The sequence below is a fragment of the Scomber scombrus genome, chromosome 3 (genome assembly GCF_963691925.1).
Source record: "Scomber scombrus chromosome 3, fScoSco1.1, whole genome shotgun sequence".
NCBI classification, from domain to species: Eukaryota; Metazoa; Chordata; class Actinopteri; order Scombriformes; family Scombridae; genus Scomber; species Scomber scombrus.
The window spans coordinates 17,853,155-17,870,755 of record NC_084972.1 but is presented as its reverse complement, the minus strand read 5'-3'; the positions used below and the strand labels follow the sequence as shown (position 1 = coordinate 17,870,755).

Sequence of the window (17,601 nt, the reverse complement as noted above, 5' to 3'; positions counted from 1 at the left end):
AGTAAAAAGGCCACCCAGATAGTCACTCGTTCATCAAACATCCTGATTTTTTTTTTTCTTCAGAGCATCTCCGAACATTAAAATAAAACTCCAATAAATAGAAATACAGCAGAGAAATGGTCAAATAAGACTGATTCTGGTTTGGTCCATCCCTGAGTTCTTTCGAGAAGGACAAAAATACCAGACAGGAGTGACAAAAGAAAAAAAAACTGACGGGAGGAAGAAAAAATTAAAAGCAAAAACAGTTGATAGGGTGTATCCTACACATTCCCATTGTGTTCAGGGGGGAAAAAATTCTCATATTCCTCTGGTTTCCTGAGGCTCATCGGTGAGAACGTCTGTCCATGAGACAGTTCCCAGCAGTGAAGGTTACACAGAGGTGATGACAATCATGAGGTGTGGTGAGATGCTGGAGATCCTGTTGAGAAGGTCGGGGGCGAGCTGGGATAAGTGGCTCTCTGAAAACTCGCACGGTGGGAAAATCTGTAGCACATAGGCAGGCTGGAAAAAACAAAGAAAAAACGTAATTACACAAATGAAGATACAAAGAAAAATGTGTGTCATTAAACAGAAAAGGAGCCTAACCGCATCAGACAATACAGTAGTCAAAGCAGGATATTTTAATGTTGTAAATGGCTGGAGGGGAAACACATGAAAACTGTAGGAATGCAACTTCAGACTTTTTTGATTATCAATTAATTTGTTTTAATCTGTTTCTTATTTTCTTGATTAATCAATTAGTTGTAGGTCTTAAAAATGTTGATCATGGTTTGCCAAAGCTCAAGTTATCACTTAAACTGTCCCTTCTGTCCCAGTCCTCAACCCAAAGACATTAACTTTACCATCATAAAAGACTAAAGAAACCAGAAATCATTCACATTTAATATGCTGGACTGAGAAAGTTTCAGCACTTTTTTAGGAAAAAATACTCAAAATCATTTATTACCAAAATAGTTAGCGATTCATTTTCTTTCAGTCGACTGAAAGTAGCAGCTCTAGGAAAAAGTTATAGAGAAACAATTACACATTAGACATAATAAGGTCTCACCTGATTGGAACCTGGATTCGGGATATTGATGATACCAGCAGCCAACTTTGTCTGCAAGTAGTTGATGAAAGCAGCCTTAAGAGCTGCAGTCTGGTTTACGACATCATCTTGGTCTCGTCCACATGGCAGAGCAAGGAGAAGACAGAACTCACACTCCCCCTATAGAGAGAGAAGGGCGGCATATTTTGTTAGCAAGACTCTTTAATGAAATGGGAAAAAAATACATGAATAAAGAGAAGCAGCCCTCTAGAAACAGTTAAAGGACAGTGAACTCCATCAACACGTACCGTCATTCTTCTAGCTACACTCTCCAGTTGAGAAGCCTCTAGCCTCATTCTCTGGACTATCCTAAGCAATGCGCCTCCTTCTTGTAGGGGCAGCGATCGATGAGCCAAAGCTTTGTTGCCACAGACAAAATGCAACTGGACTGCAGCTGTGTCATTCTTCAATGCCAGCAGGCCTTGCCACACAATAGGGTATTTCTGTATAAATGAGGAAAAAACACAGACAAGTTTGTCAGACAAAGAATGCTATTGTTTACACTAACATCCATGAACACAATTTAAACTGTTGTGACGAAATGAGCATTGTCTTACCGTGAGCAACTGCACCATATTAACAGGCTGCGTCATTTTGCCATCTGGTTTTGCCTGGAGGTCTGCACCCTAAGGATAAGAGAAAATATACTCAGAAGTCATGAACAGTTTCTGTAACATGAGGATACCCACACACATTATTACTGTCAAAATCATTTATATTAATGAGCGTTAGAGTTAGACTTTTTACAAACATATGTCAATGAGGCCAAACAATTCATCACCACCCACATTTTAGAGGGTGTTTAAACAGAAACTAAATATTTAAACCTTCTTGAAGGTAGGATATATTGCAGGGCTGTTGTGTTACACTGCTTTAGTTTTAGCAAGGTGTACCTATTAAACTGGAGTGTAAGTAGGGCTGCACAATTAATCTTAGTATAGAACAGAAGTCAAAGCAGATATATGAAAAAACTATCATTTTGGAAAAATGCAGGCTTTGTGTCAGTGCAGTAAACTCACCATGGCTGGTGTAACATTCAGTGGTGGCTGGTTAAGTCCAACAGGCGATGTCTCTGGCATTTGAGAATGGATGCTCCTTGGGTTTGAGTACATCCCTGAGTACTCTGGGAAGGAGCCACCAGCTCCTGGTGGCATTAACTGAACTCTCTGGGGAGACGCCATTGCAGGCCGGATTCCCATCATTCCATCTTTAGAAAGAGGGGAGTGGGGCCTCTTGGCCTCCAATGGCTTGGTTATATCCTTCTCAGACACACCTTTAGGCAGAACATGTGCTCTTGGAGACAAGGATAAGGGTATGCTGGAAGATGTTGAAGAGGGGGTAAGAGTATCTTGAATGTGTCCAGAATGAGGGTCTGTGGCCGAACGCTCTCCCTGTTGGTGCAAGAGCACACGCATATCTCTTTGTGCCATGTATGTTTCCAACTGGACACCAGTTCGCAAAGTCCCACGAGGATCGGACTGCATAGTCTCTGGTTTAAGTTGTGTGGCAGATTGTCGTCCTGACTGGTGGAAGCGTCTGGCTTCATCCTGTTCCCCCTCATGACTCCGCAAAGAACTGGGGTTTACCTTGAGCACCTTGTCTCTGCCAACAGTCTGGGGTGAAGTGGGGCGTGGCTGAATAGGACCTGACCAGGGAGAGGCAAGAGGCTCACTATGCATTCCATAGCTCATCACAGAGAGAGGTGGAGTATTGACCCGAACTTCTCCTTGCACAAGATGGCCCACAGGAATTGACTGGGTAACACGGTGAGGAGACATCCGTCCTATGCCGCCAGGCACACTGTGAGGTGGCATGATAACCGACTGCTCTTGATGATGTACACCAGTAATAAACTGTTGCATGGCAGGAAGGCCAGTGGGCAACATCACTGGTATGCCCTTGGGTGATGAGGAACCTATGGGTGAGGACACTTTAGTAAACGGAGAGTGTGGATGACCTGACTTGCGTGGGGACCGTGGTTCCTGTTTCACCCCACTGAGATGTGAAGGAGTTCTGTCACCAGTGGCTGTGACAAAACCTACATGGTTTCCAGGCGGAGAGGGCAAATGGGGGCTTATTGCAGGACTTATAGCAGAGGTCCAAGGTGGTTTGGCTCCATCTGTGCTGTGAGGATCGGCACTGTCCATTTTCTTCTGATGTTTCATTGGCATGTACTCTTGATGGTACATGGTACTCATTACTTGCTGATTGCCAACTCCCTGTGTGAGACGTTTCACTACTCCTTGAGATCCAGATTGGTAAGAAGACTCCAATTTTTCCAAACCAGTGCCTTCTTGTTTTATAGAAGACAAAGTTGACTGCGCCTTACCAGGGTGCCCATGATCTGTCTGTGAAGGCCCCTTTTGAATACCTGACTGAGAATGGCCATACATTTCCTGTTTTATTTGAGGCATAGATACCAACTGCTGAGATTCCATGTCACCTGCCGAGGCTTGTGGGATCTGACTTATTTTCGCACTAATCCGCTGCGGCCCCTCAGTTTTCTGTCCTGAGTGGCTCAATACTACCACTCCTTCAGATGTATTTACCCTCAGACCTGGGCAAGATCCTGTACCAAGATTGGGACTCTCAACAATAAACCGTGCAGCACTTCCTCCTTCATCAACAACAGATGGCCCGTGGTATGAACCAGTATCATCTTTGCTGGGCCTATAGGTTGGTTTGGGTAGAACCATGTCTACACAGGGATTTCCAATGGTCATGTTTACCTTGTCTTCGGGCTCAGGAGGGTTACAAACACGACTGATAACAGAGGTAGCAGTAGATGCAATAACAGAGATCACAGACTTTGTCTCAGGAGATGATAGTGAAGCTTGAGGTCGAACAATGGGAGTGGCCGGATGAGCTGGCATTCTACTATCAGGTAGTGGTGATATATTTGGCACAACAGCTGATGGCGCATTACTTTCAGATGGGTTCTGATCTCGGAGAGTGGGCAGATTACTAGGAATAGAACTACTCCCTGGCATGGAAATATTCTTGTGTTTCATAAGAATTGTTCTCAGGTCACTTGTACCATGATCAATATCCATGTTTTCAGAATCGGAGGGTAAAGGATGGTTTTCCTTGGATGCCAACTGCATGACAGGTGAAGAGGAAACTCCTGTATCTTTAGACTGGTGGAGCCAATCTGGTGGAGAAACAGGTGTTTTACTGGTTTGAATGGGTCTTATATTTGGTCTGTTGGCTGGTGGAGACAGGGAAGGTGAGACACACTCAGGGGGTACCTGTTGAGTCTTTGGGCATAATGGACTCTTCGACTGGGGATAAACCGATTTAAGATGTTGAATCTGCTCTTCAGAGGATGACTCAGACTCTGCATTTACATCTGCAGCCTTGGCAGCTGTAGGCTCAGGTTCTTGCTTCCAAGTAGTGGGTGTAATAACAGTAGCTGTTGCTGCCGATGGGGTTGTCTCAGGAGCAATGTTTGCACTGGAAGTTGTGCTATCTGATAAAAGAGTGCTCGATTCCTCACTTATTGAAAGTCCTTCCTTTGAATCTTTTCTTACTTGCTTTTGGGCTTTACGTTTGGGTGTCTTAGGTCTTCCCCCCTTAGGGCCCTTTTTGGGTGTGGTTGGGATGAGAGTCCCCTCCTGTATAGCAGATGTATTTATTTCAGGTTCATCTTCTTTCGCAGGTTGAACAAAATCTTGCGTTTCAGGTTCTGAACCTACATCTGCACTTACTGGAGGTGCTTGAGTTAAGGATGCAATTGCCTCCTCAGCAGTAATGGAGTCAATAGCAGCCATGAGTTCTGTCTCACTAGCAGGATTTGATGGTTTTTCTTCCTCTGGGTCATTTTTTACTTCTGTTTGTGAGGCAGGTGACGTCTGTGAATCTGTTGGAAAACCTGGATCTGTAAGTTTGGCGATTGTATCCACAGCTTGCTCCAATTCCATCTCCTGTGAAATTAAACTCTTTGATGTTTCCTGAAGTTCCTTTATTTCCAAAGCAGCATTTTCATTCTCTTCATTGGTGGAGCCCCCTTTGTTGGCATTAGTGCACTTTGAAACATGATCTTTCACCTCTGTGACATTTAGTCTGATTTTGAGATTCTTAAGGACAGGAGACTTAGGGGTCCTTGTCAATTTGGTTTTTCCTCTAACAGTCCTGTCTTTTTCTGGGGTGTTTTTTTCTTCTGATGCAGGAGAATCTGCATCTTTCCCATTTGATTTACCCTCACAGGCCTTTTCATTGAGAACATCTTTATCTATTCCCATTTCTCTGCCTTGTTTGTCTTTCTCCTCTTTCTTTTCCTCAAGTTTCAGTGATTGATCTTCTTTACATGAACTTGATGAATCTTGCAAAGCCAAGGTATCATCATCTGTAAAATCCATTTCTTGATCGTCAGCCTCAGCAAACTCTTTTTCTCCCTTTCTTAATGAACCACATCCTAAGGCTGTGGACATCTGACCCGATGAACCCTTTGTGACATGAGGGGATGTTTTTCCTTTTGACACTCTTGGAATTCGTTCACCACTCTCAGATTCATTTGAATCAGTGTCTTTGTTGTCCACTTTAGACTTCTCTACTTTAACTGTTGTACTCTCGTCACCTTGTCTGCGATTCTTGGGAGGACGGCCCCGTTTAGTTGGAGCAGGTGGATCCTGTTCAATATTCTGTTGTTGTGTTGCATCTTTGTCTGTACCACGCTTTCGCGCAGAACGTGGAGACTCTGTAATGTCCTTTCCAGAACGAACTGGTATATCATCTTCAACTGGGGTGGCATACACAGATTTAACATTTCTTCGTCGTGCTCTGCTAAATGATATGCTCTGCTCCAAGATATCTGGATCTGATCCATGAATAGGAGATTTGCCTGTGGACTTATATTCAGCTCTTGGGGATGATCCACGTTTCAGTTTCTCTTTGTCAATGCGCTCACTTTTGCGTGTTGCTTGTTTTTCAGACCCAGAGGTAGATATGACCGGAACTGGAGCAACTTCAGCAGGGGATTGTTTGCCCTTCTTATTTTTCATTTCTTTTGTTTTGTGCTCTTTCGGAGGTGAGATTGGCTCATCATTTGTGTCATCAATAGGCATCTGCACTTTACTTACTTGAAGTGTCTTCTCTCCTTCAGGCTCTGTTATTTCTTTCAAAGTGGAATGGGTCTCTTTCTTGACTATATCCACCTCTTCTTCAATACTAAGTGGAATGGGACTTGTGGCTTCAGGCACTTCTGGTTGTGTTGTCTCAGGATCAAGCTCTGGTTCTGAACTGCTAATGAACTCATCATGGGAATCACGGCGGTATGGCTGTTCTGTACGCAGAGGTTTTACATCCTCAATAATATCCGATTTCCCTTCAGATGGAGACAGTTTACATCCATCCACTGAATAACTAGATTCTTGTACTGCTACAGGTGCAGGTTCAGAATCAGATGTCACAGTTGTTGGGTTGTGCATAGGTACAACATTTTCATTTTCTCTTTCCTCTTCCTTTACCTCTTCCTTTATAGACACTGTGGAATACACTGGCGAAGTGGTTGGATTTAGCACAACACTTTTTTCTTCTGGTGGAGGAAAGTCCTTAAGCACAGGTTGAGTAACAGAAGTAGGTGTGAGTCTGGGTTCAGAAATCACCTCTTCAGCAGGACTGATGGGTTTAATTTCTGGCTCTGTGACAGATTCTGTTGTTTCAGGTGACTGCAATGCTTGTTGGTCTTGAACAGGTACTTCTTCAATTTTATTATCATCTGTTGGCACGGCATCTCCTTTTGCCTCTTGCAACTGTTGGGTTTTATTCTTCTGTTGTTGTAGTCGTGTGAGTTCCAAAAAACGACTATGGAAAAGGACAACAGGCCCAGAGTCAAGTTCACCATCTACTGTCCCTTGCTGACCAGTTTGTTGGTTTTGTGTATGCTCAGGTTCTTCATGCTTGCGTTCTAGGTGCTGAAGTCGTCTAGAGTCCAGCTCAAAGACAGGGCTGTGAAGGAAGCGGGAGGCAAAAAGCTCTCTGCGTTCATGTTCTTCTGGCTTTGGCTCCTCCTTCCTGTCATCGACTTTATCTTCAGATCCACTTCGTATCTTTTTCTTTTTCATGTACCAAGATGGTGTAGGTCGTGGTGCTGATTCTACTTTCTCAGTATCCTTTCTATTGCGGAAACTTGCAAAATGGGAATCATAATCCAAGAATGACCAGTTATCTTCTCTAGAAGATGAGAGTGATTTTGCACGCTCAAGCAGAGCCTTTGTATCAGGTGTAATGGTCTGGTCAAGTGCAAAAGAGTAAAATTTGTTCCTTTCAAGGTGTGCTAGTTTGGGGTCTGAAAATCTGTCAACCCTTGGCCTCTCAGAAAAAGGCATAGATGTTGACGGCACAGGAGAGTGGGGTTTGGGCTCTCTGTCCTCTTCAGAGTCTGATCGCACTTCCCCAGGCTCCAAGTCATGCCAAACACCATATTCCAAACGCTTGCGATTATGAATGTTTTTACTCAGACTTCTAGAAAAGTTCAGGTCAGGTAACATGTCTTGCTTAACTCTGCTCTCCCATCTTTTTTGTTGCTCTTCTTCCACACTAAGTAAAGGAGTGTTTGGCTTGTTTACTTGTGTATTATGAGTCCTTTTGACTAACAGCTCCAAATCCGGGTGAATTTTATCATCATTTCTACTTAGCTCTTTCTGAGAATGATCTGCAAAATCCTCCTCTGCATGGTGAGGAAAATGCTGATGTCCCGGAGAGGAGGTATTGTTCCAGTCAGGATCTTCACTTTTTTGTCTAAAACTCCTGTAGACACGCTCCCTCTTGATTCCTGTGTCAGTGTCAAATTGGTCTAGTTTCTTTAGTTTGTGAGATGGAAAATTATCAGTGACATCCTCAGGCGGTTTGCCAACTTCATGGACAAGACTGCGATGTTCCATGTCCTCTGCTTCACTTCCATGGGGACTTCCTAGTTTGTCAGCTTTATCAGACTCCCGCTGCTGTTGTTGCTGGTGCAACCGTCTATTTTGCTCCATCTGTTTGCGATAACTCTGAGAGAGGTCAATATCAACATGGTCTTCCTTGTTCCTAGTACTTTTATCAGTGTCAGCAGTCTGCCCACCAAACTTGAAAGCAGCATGGTGTTCTTGTTCTCTTGTACTGCCTTGGTCTGTATTCCCTTCATGTGAGAGCCTTCTGGACGAAGTGTGCCCTGGATGTCGTTTTGGCTCCAGTGGGTCCAAAGATCCCTCTGATTTCTCTCTTTGTCCTCTAAGGTCCTCTTGACCATCCTTCTGAGTGGCAATTTTATCAGTTTTAAGTCTTGAATCTCTGCGTTGTGCATCTTTTTGTTTGTCAGAGTCCGTCTCTTTTAAATATGTTGCACTTGCACCTAAGTCTGTGGACTGATTACCATCCTCTTCCTCAAGCCTACTTCTCTTCTGACGAATAGTCCTTCCACTGGAATCAGCAAAGCGTCTCTTTCTGGCAGCAAGGCGATCTGAATCCACTGATGAATCTTTACCATCATTTCCAGAATCAGATTTAAGATGTTTCTTGAGTCGATTTTTTCCATCCATGTCTAAATTATCACTTTTACCCATTTCAGATCTTTCACTTTTTACAGAGTCAGGGTGAGCAGTTGCCAACTGATTTCCAGCAACAGAGTCACCATCCCCCTTATATTTCTGCCTTTCATGAGCATCTTGATCTGATCCCTTTGCTCTTCCTGACCCTCCTTCAAAACCAGCCTCAAGCTCTGCATCAGGTAGTATGTTGGATGGGGACTGCCCCTTCACTTTTCTTGATTTAATTTTCTCGCCTTTTTCTTTTTCACCTTTCTCTTTTCGTTTTGCACGTTTGGTTTTCTCAGCACCTGCCACACGGTCAGGTTGACTGCTCTTCTCACTCTTGTCACTCTTTGAGGCATGTTCTAATAATGTCTTTTCAGATTTGTCAAAGTGTGATGGTGAGAGTGAGCTCACACTACCACTTCTCTCAGAGGACTGGCTATAAACCCGTCTTTCTGAATCTCTTGGAGCGCGGTCAGATGGTGATGGCGAAACTGCAGGAGTAACAGGTCGCCGTGGATGGGAAGGGCTCCACCTGCTGCGGTCAGCCTCAAAGCGTTCTCGCTCTCTTTCTCGCTCCCTTTGAATATATGTGTATTTTCGAATGTCTTGCTCAAAGGGGTCTCTATAGTCCCTGTAGTCTCTAGGGTCTTCATGGTAACGTGGCTCAAAATGCTCCCCCTGATAATGTTCCAGTTCAGGAAAACGCTCCCTGCTGCGAGCAGCATAGTCTCTTCGAGCCTCCTCTGGATAGAGGCCAGGTGTTCGTATGTTCTCATAGTAAGCCCTTTCTGCTGTAAATTCATGGTAAGGGGGTCTGCGATCCTCTCTGTAGAGTAAAGGAGAGAGAAAGGAGAAGAGTAATGTACAAAAACCGTTATTGTAAACATTACAACCTTACATCAGATACATTTGGGTTAGTTTTATTTCAAAGAAGTGTACAAAATAGCAATCACATAAATGAAATTGACAAAAAATTGTTAAAAAAACAAACAAACACTTAAGTACATCATTTATTGCACACATTTAGCAATATGAATAATTTACCTTCGTTCGGGAGGAATTTCATAGAAGTCTCTAATGTCTTGACCAGATGCCTGCATGGATCTGTAGAATGCCATCTGACTCTCCTGACTTGCAAAATCCACCTATCACCAATGAACAGGCCAATAATTAAATAAACATATAAGCACACGAAAATTACATTTTACTAATCATCCATAATTTAATTTTTTTTTTTACCTTTATTTTATTGCCACCAATTTTCCAGCCTTTGGTCTCCCTTACAGCTGCCTGAGCAAAATCGGTGTTGTTGTACAGGATGAGGGCCATCCCTTTCATCCTATCAAACACAACCTAAGAAAAGGAGAAATCAGAATTACAACTATAATTCTGAAAAATTAACAGTGCTAAAATCTAAAGTAGCAAATCAATGTTGAAAATATAACACCATACCTTGACTACATGTCCATAGCGGCAGAAATGCCGTGTGAGGTATTGCTCTGTAATATTGGTTGCCAAACCATCTAGCCAAACGCACGTTGTGGGCATACTCTTCCCAAAACCAAGCTTCAAGGAGAAGGAGAACATAATGAATTATTATATACACAGAACACATTTGATAAAACATACACAGACCAGAAATGTAACTATTGTTTACTGTAATACACTACCTTTAGTCGGTTGCTCCCCAAATACTCGCCATCCATTTTCTTTATGGCCTTGCAAACACTGGCAATATCAGAATACTGCACAAAGGCATACTGGGGAACTCCATTTACCTTCTTGATGTCAATATCCTTGAGGAGAAAAGACAGAATAGAACAATTATAAACAAATATTAAATGTAAAATGCCCCCATTTTTCAGTGCACAGTAAGATGGTAGCTTACCACAATTTCTCCAAAGCGTTGAAAAATATCAAGGAGTTGTTGATAACTGGTCGTCTTCTCAAGGTTGCCTATAAACAATGTCCTTGTGGCCTTTGGATGGAACTCATCTATCCTCCCATCCAAGGGCCTGAACTCATTTTCACTCTCCGTTTCTGAGGGAAGGAAGAGGTTTATTATTAATATTACTGACATGCTACTACAGTTCAAGCTAATATTCTCCACTACAGGCACAAAACTGAATTTGTGAAATTACTTTATGGGTAATTAATGTGTCTACATCAAGTATTTATCACATTGCTGTTCTGTAATATTATATTGGTTATCACTTACCAGGACCATTCCAGGCAGTGACTTCAATTAGCATTCCAAAGAACAGCTTTCCTTTGGAGACAGTGAGGGCTTTCTCTTGATCCTCTTGCTGTCTGAAGAACACTAAACCATAGCGGTCCTCAGATGCTCCATGGATCTGCACTGAGGTCACTTTACCATGTTTCTTGAATTCATGGAAGAGCCCATCTTTTAAACTTGTGTCTGCAGAGAGAAAATTGATTACTGTTATTCCAATGGTCAAACCTAAAAAAAAAGTACTGAAAACAGATTATCCAGTGAACACTGTCACTGATCACACTTTTCTGTAATGTTAATGCTTGTTATGGTGAAACCAATGTGGCTACTAAACAGATTGGTTAACATGTGTGTGCTTATTCCAAAGTTGTTTGTTTTGGGGGAGGGGAGTTAGGGTTAAGTGTCAAGGCTTGAAGCAGTAATATATCAGTAAATAGTGTCTTATTGCAACAAGATTTGGAGTTTCCTGAGCAAACTTTCAACTGGCCAACTGATGTTGAAACTTGTGCACACTGATTTCTTTTTTCTTACTAATTACCTTGACTTTAACAGTTATATAAATCATGAAGCTTTAGACACAGATGGAACCATAATCACAAGACAAAGTACTCATTATGTTATCAGTTTTCAAAGTGAAATGTTCACAACATCCTGACTTGTGTGGGAGGTTTTGCCATAATTACAGCAGTAAACTGAGAACAATACAACTGTACAAATATTAGAAGAAGAGTGACCTGTACACTGGTGAGATCAAAATGAATGCCAGGCATCAAAAAATTAAAAAGTAAAATGTCCTAATATACTTGGGCAAATCAATGAATGACTTTTTTACTTGATTTTTTATATCACAATGGGCCTATTCTTGAATATATTACACAATTATATATTCCAAACATCACAATCAATTGAAAATGTTGAAAGGGAGTCAGACAATATGGTTTTAATGTCTATATCAATTACTTCAGTTACAATTTACTGACAATTCTGAGCAAGTCTGAAAAGTGGAAATGGTTATTGGACTCTGAGAGGTGGACTTTAAACCAGTCAGACATATGAAAGCTCACCTGTCGAGCGCACAGGTAGGTTTTGCACTTTGATTCCAAAACTTCTACGTGGCTCATCTGAATCAAGAACCATAGAAGTCTGAGCTGGTGCGTGTGTTGCCGACGACTGAACAGAACGTGCCCGAGATCCATCACTTGAGCTGCTGTTTGAATCACTGTTGTCAAAAGAAAAGGTAGAGAAATTATCAGACACTTGTACGTCTGAGTCAATCAAGTATTTGCTCATACAAGTTGATGCTGACAAAATGTATTTTCCAGTCATCAAACCCACTGAACAAAAAATGTCTCACCTGCCACTGCCCGTACTGCTTGTGCTGCTGACAGAATCAGAGCTTGAAGATCTGCTGCGGGATTGAGATCGTGGGCCTCTCCCAGGGGATAAAGGAGCTCTTTTAGGGGAGTGAGGAGTCTTGGGGGTCTGTCCTGTCCTTTGTGGGGAAGGGTGTCTTGACTGGGAGGAATGAGACGATCGGCTCCGACGGTGATGGTAAGTTCTATCAACACGTCGTCCTCTGTCATCTCGGTAGAGGTCACGTCGTGTAGCATTAGTAAGAGAAAAAGGGTCTCGAATTCTAGAGTCAAAATGTGGGTCTGATGCCTCAAAGCTCCCCCCAACGGCACTGCTCCCTGGGCCAGCAGCAGCAAACATAGAACGATCACGGTAATAATCAGCATTGTAGTGACGCTGTCTGTCGAAAGTACCACTCCGCTCATGGTGTCCATATGGGCTGTGATCATATGCACGTTCACGGCTTTCTGAGCTACTGTGAAATAAGAACAGGAGAGGGAAAAAGAGTTAAAATGATTTCAAACAGAAAAGAAAGGGCAAAAAAAGAAAAACAACAAAAAAACACAATTTAACTTACTTATTTAAAGCTTTTTTGGCATCTAAATGCACATTTGTAAAAATTTCAATGGCCAATCTCCTCTTCACAAAATAATGCAAAGACACTGCTGACAGCAGGCCAGATAAGGTTTTCTTAAAGTAGCTTAATACTGGTATGAAGAGCAGTGCCAGTATCGATCCTGTCGCTCTTTCCTTGGCAAAATCCATTAGTCTATCAATTTTTTCAACCAAAAAGAAAACAAATCATTACTCTAACATGTTAAAGAACTGCTTTTAACTTAAAGCTTTTTCAGCAATAACTTTCGTGACAAAAGTCTCATATTTACCACAAATGTGGTGTTTGGTGTTCTCAAGGGTTTCAGAAGAGAAGCATGTACCGATGATTACAAAAAACGAAACTAAATCCTGTACAACTAGACAAAAAAGCTGCATTATTTGACTCTTTACCGATATGGCCGATTTCTCTGGCACTGCTCCCATATCTAAACTGTCAGCATCCTAAAATGACATGTCATTTTCTGAGAGCAAAAACACTAACTAACAAGCACACTTTTCTATACTGTAAATTCATCAACAGTCACATGAAACAGAGCCACCCCATGCTTTGATAGCTAGAAGCTTCTTTGTTTATTCTTTAAGATCAACTCAAATGTGTACTTCAGCAATGTTGAAATAATGTTATAAGTATCTTTACATTACTGTCACTTGCAAAACTAAAGACATTGAGCACTTTTCTCGCCAGGGTGTCCAGGGGAGCTGACTTCATAGGCTGACTGTTCATGAACTACTTACTGCTGGTAAGAAAAAGAAAACATCAAAATGAAATATTTGTCCAAACTATTCAACTGGACAGGTCCTCCTTTCAAGAAGCTCTGTGATATTGAAATTTAAAATGCCATGCAGAGATCAATGTATTTAATGTGAAAACAATACTGTGTAGTACTTATGTGATGCTGGATAAAGAGGCATTTACATAAAGTAATGACAAATATACATATATATTTCATATTTGAATTCATAAAATATATATTTTCCTCTCACTTGCATCATATATAATTTCCCTAAAAGCAGTGCAAAACCTAATATTAGACAAAGCACTAAGGAAGGTTAGAAGAAAATATGCACAGGGCAGAGCAATACCAACCTTTTTGAAAAGAAGTTACCGAAACTAATCCAAATAAAATCTAGGTGGTCAGAATGTGAGAGCCCGAATGGAAAACCAAGGGGAAAAATCAACTGATCTAATTAGGCAAAAACGGTTCTCTTGAATGTTACTGCACGTTATCTTCAAATACTGCGGAGCACCAGGCCAGTAGATTGTTGATGTATAATCCACAATTAGGCTACTTAATTCTCTTCTCTGGATGGAAAAAGGAAAAATAAAACCACAGATATGAACCTCTTTATGGATTTCAGGACATGTGGGGGGAAAAAAAACATAGGAACATAATACCTCAACAAATAATTTTAAATCTAAAAAGAAAAAAGAATTAAAAAAAGAAAAAATGATGAACTTGAGGCTAATTCAGCCTATTCCAGGTTGACTAAACAGTAAGTTGGTGCCCGAATGGAAAATACATCCAACTGGATCAGTCTTGTCTTGTAGTATGAGGAAGTAGTACGTTCCAGACGGTAAGCTTTATGGGAAAAATGTATTCCACCAGTTAATGTCAAGTAGTTTAACAGCAAACATGCTCGTAGACTGAGATACTATCATTACAGCGCGTAAATTCCCACACCATGGGTATGATATAATTCCACAATTCATGGATCCTATCCGGTGTACACACTGGCGGGCTTCATCTTTAACGGGTCAAAGTACTTTGAAAAAGTAGTCTTCAGCTCTGTATAGAAACTTGGAGTGCTCTTCTCCTCACAGCAGATACTGAGGCCTCACACAGCTACATCCACATTTGAGTAATCCAAATGAATGGTAGCTACACCTATCCACACTAGGGTCCACATCAGTACATCCAACATGGGATATCATATTGCATACATCCAGGAGGGTACATCCCAACTATGCGGTCTTCTTGTGTCTTCATGGCCATCGCTCCAAAACAAGAATAGCTCCACAAACTGTTCTGGTTGGTCGGTTTGTCGTTTGGATCCTCAGTGTTCTTGCAAAGTCTTCTTGGTATAGCCTCCACAGTTTGGATAAAACATGTTTTTTTACATATAGTTAATCTCATCCTGAAATTACTAGATAGCCTGGGACATATGCACTGAATCTGTCTTTCCTGAAATGTGTAACGAGCATAAAAGTCTTTCCATCCATTGGTTTAAAACTTAAATCCAGAACAGGCCGTATCCATTGATTCAAAAATGGTAAAAAAAAGTAGTCCAATCGACAGCTTGATGCCAAGAGGAGAAAAAACCTGACAACCCAAAATGGGTGGTCCTGAGTAATGATAAATTACCTAAATAGATTCTTCACAGAAAAGTGCATCCTTCATAGTAGGGATTTACTTCCAGCTTCAAGCGATTCCAAGTAAAAATCAAAGTTAGATCCCATGTAAGGAGAAAAATGTTTAAAAAATATCCAAAAGCTCCCCGAGGTAGTTTCCCACAAAATGTAATAAATCCAGAACTCACCAGGATATTCCTCACAGATGTATTATCCAAACCAGATGTCAAACCTTGAATTATAGTTACCTTACGAAATGATAATGTGTAGTTAATTTACTTAGATCCCGTGGGCAAGGCAAGTCGATTATGATGAAAAGTGGAACGATCCCTAGATTACCTTTGTGTGACCCCCTTGAGGCATTTATCTCTCACGAATAACCCCAACTATGTGATTAGGTTTTACACCTATCTGATACTTAGATTCCCCTGGATTTTAAGGGGAGATCATGTCCACTTACCCATCTAGTCTCCGTTCATAACGTCCCTCTCTGGTGTGAAGGGACACAGGTGGGCCAAACACTGGACCAACTGTTCCCCTAGAGAATCCTGTAACGTCTCGACTGCTCGAGGGGGAGCTGTCTTCAAGGCCCCGAACAGCACTCGGGACTGACCCAGGTTCATTGTAGTCAGTCCTAAGGTCCCTGTCCCCCATCTTGTTGACAGCATTGTGAGCCTTCTGAGCACTTTTGATATCCACAAAATCCACAAAGGCTGCCACACCACCCTCTGACCCCCGCTTCCGCAGAACTTTAACACTCTCCACACGCCCATACCTGAGAGGGAATTACAATGAAAACAAAGAGAAAATTACACATACACGAGCTGAGGAAATGACGAGAGCAGCTGTTTGCCATTAATTTTGCATGGTAAACAGCTTAAAGATACACTAATAACACAGCAAGATATCATGAACTATGTACTTGCCATGTCACTTTATATAACACAGGGCATCACTGCACAAGCGTGTATCTACTTCTTGTAAACTGCTCATAATAATTTATATCATGCACATCAGCAATTTATGCCTAAATTGCACTCTGGTTAGATGCCAACTGCATTTCACTGTTAAGTACCTGTACTCTTGCTCAATGGCAATAAAGATTGAATCTCATCTAATTAATCGAAACCAATTGAAAATGAAAAAAGAAACATGAAGCATTGCAGCTTCCCACTGATGTTTCCGTTCACGCCACAAAAGAGGAAATGAATTATCTAAATGTATCTTCGACAGTGAAACCACATTTATATAATACTGCAGTTATTATGCTGGTGAATTGTGCTTGCTCTTATAAGCATTGTGAGTTTCAAAGTAGGAATGTTATTCAAACCTCCACCGGAAAAAATAAATGTCAAATGTTAGTGTTTTAAAACTATATTTATATATTTAAAAAAGCCCCTCCTCAAACACAGAGTTGTAAACAGACCACTATTAATGAGACACTGTGGGAGCTGCAGTTTAACTGCGACTGGGTGTAATGTTTGTTGTGTGGCACATGAGTTTGTTGATGACTTTATCGGCTGGCCTTTGAATTACGTAGCAAACGGCACCGACATATAAAGTTACACTGGCTTTGACTAATATGAACACGGAGCGGCACACGAGTTTAGCTCTGCTGTTAGCTCCCTTTAAAGGCAATTACTTGATTACCAACGGGAGCAAAAAACTGCTTTGAATTTAAGTAACTTTAATGAAGTACAGCCATGGCTACCAACGACAGGCAGCTCAACTTGCTAACATTTGATGATCAGCCCGGGAGGCTCGCCGATCGGGCGCAGATTTTAGCTTTAGTGTTTCTCACGCACATTAATGTTGCACTAACCACACAAATTATTACAAAAATAACATTACATCGGATATTTCCAGTGGATATAATAACACAATCTATCTGCTATTATTTGAAGTGGTGCCCAGCTATGTGAGCTACCCGTTTGACTTCTTCTGAGCATAAAAACGTCTCGACTTCCCACAAAATGGTTGGTTGGGTGGTAGCTCGGTGGCTAGCTAAACTAGCTACTCGCCTCTTGGCATTAGCAAAAGTTGGCTAAACAAAATTGTGAACATTTGCACTTGTGTCGTCTTTTTCCGAGCGATAGGCCCGTATTAACACAGATGTGTAGCACAGGCAGCACATATGAAACGCGCTGAATTGTAGTGTTAAAACTTTAAAAATGCTAGCGTTAGCCGAGTTAGCATCTAGTCGCAGGCTGCACATAGCAACTAGCTACCGAGAGCTGCACCTAACCCGCGCTGCTTCCTTCTTGCGTAACCTACCGCTTAAAATGCTCAACGATCTTCTCCTCTCGGACATGTTCGGGTAAATTTCCCACCCAAAGGTGTCTGGTTTCCCGAACCATCTTGCACTTTTCTTCCCCCCTCCACACACATATGATCCGGCACGTTTTTCTAATCCCCGTCGCTCGGAGGTCCGTCTGAACAAAATGAGCGA

General features: G+C 41.7%; 1 protein-coding gene across 2 annotated transcripts; it reads right to left on the bottom strand.

The window, feature by feature from the left end:
- Nucleotides 1–358: 358 nt before the first annotated feature.
- si:ch1073-335m2.2 (msx2-interacting protein) lies at nt 359–17,601 on the bottom strand. Of its 2 annotated transcripts, XM_062416595.1 has the most exons (15): nt 17,427–17,601; nt 15,613–15,927; nt 12,189–12,662; nt 11,899–12,053; nt 10,820–11,020; nt 10,490–10,641; nt 10,272–10,397; nt 10,054–10,167; nt 9,841–9,954; nt 9,646–9,746; nt 2,107–9,427; nt 1,645–1,713; nt 1,336–1,530; nt 1,049–1,207; nt 359–501 (listed from the first exon to the last, which is right to left on the bottom strand). In XM_062416595.1, exons 1-15 carry the CDS (start codon nt 17,507–17,509, stop codon nt 370–372), a joined length of 9,711 nt encoding a protein of 3,236 aa, XP_062272579.1. In that variant the 5' UTR covers nt 17,510–17,601; the 3' UTR covers nt 359–369. The 2 variants fall into 2 exon arrangements, with proteins under 2 accessions (XP_062272579.1, XP_062272580.1); XM_062416596.1 differs by lacking the exons at nt 15,613–15,927; nt 17,427–17,601 and adding an exon at nt 13,890–14,042.

Excerpts from the sequence above, each read along its gene's own strand:
- si:ch1073-335m2.2 (XM_062416595.1), bottom strand. The coding sequence starts at position 17,509 with ATGGTTCGGGAAACCAGACACCTTTGGGTGGGAAATTTACCCGAACAT. Across the intron at positions 15,928-17,426 it reads ATCGTTGAGCATTTTAAGCG|GTATGGGCGTGTGGAGAGTG; the intron begins GTAGGTTACGCA and ends ATTCCCTCTCAG. Across the intron at positions 10,398-10,489 it reads AACGCTTTGGAGAAATTGTG|GATATTGACATCAAGAAGGT; the intron begins GTAAGCTACCAT and ends TTTCTCCTCAAG.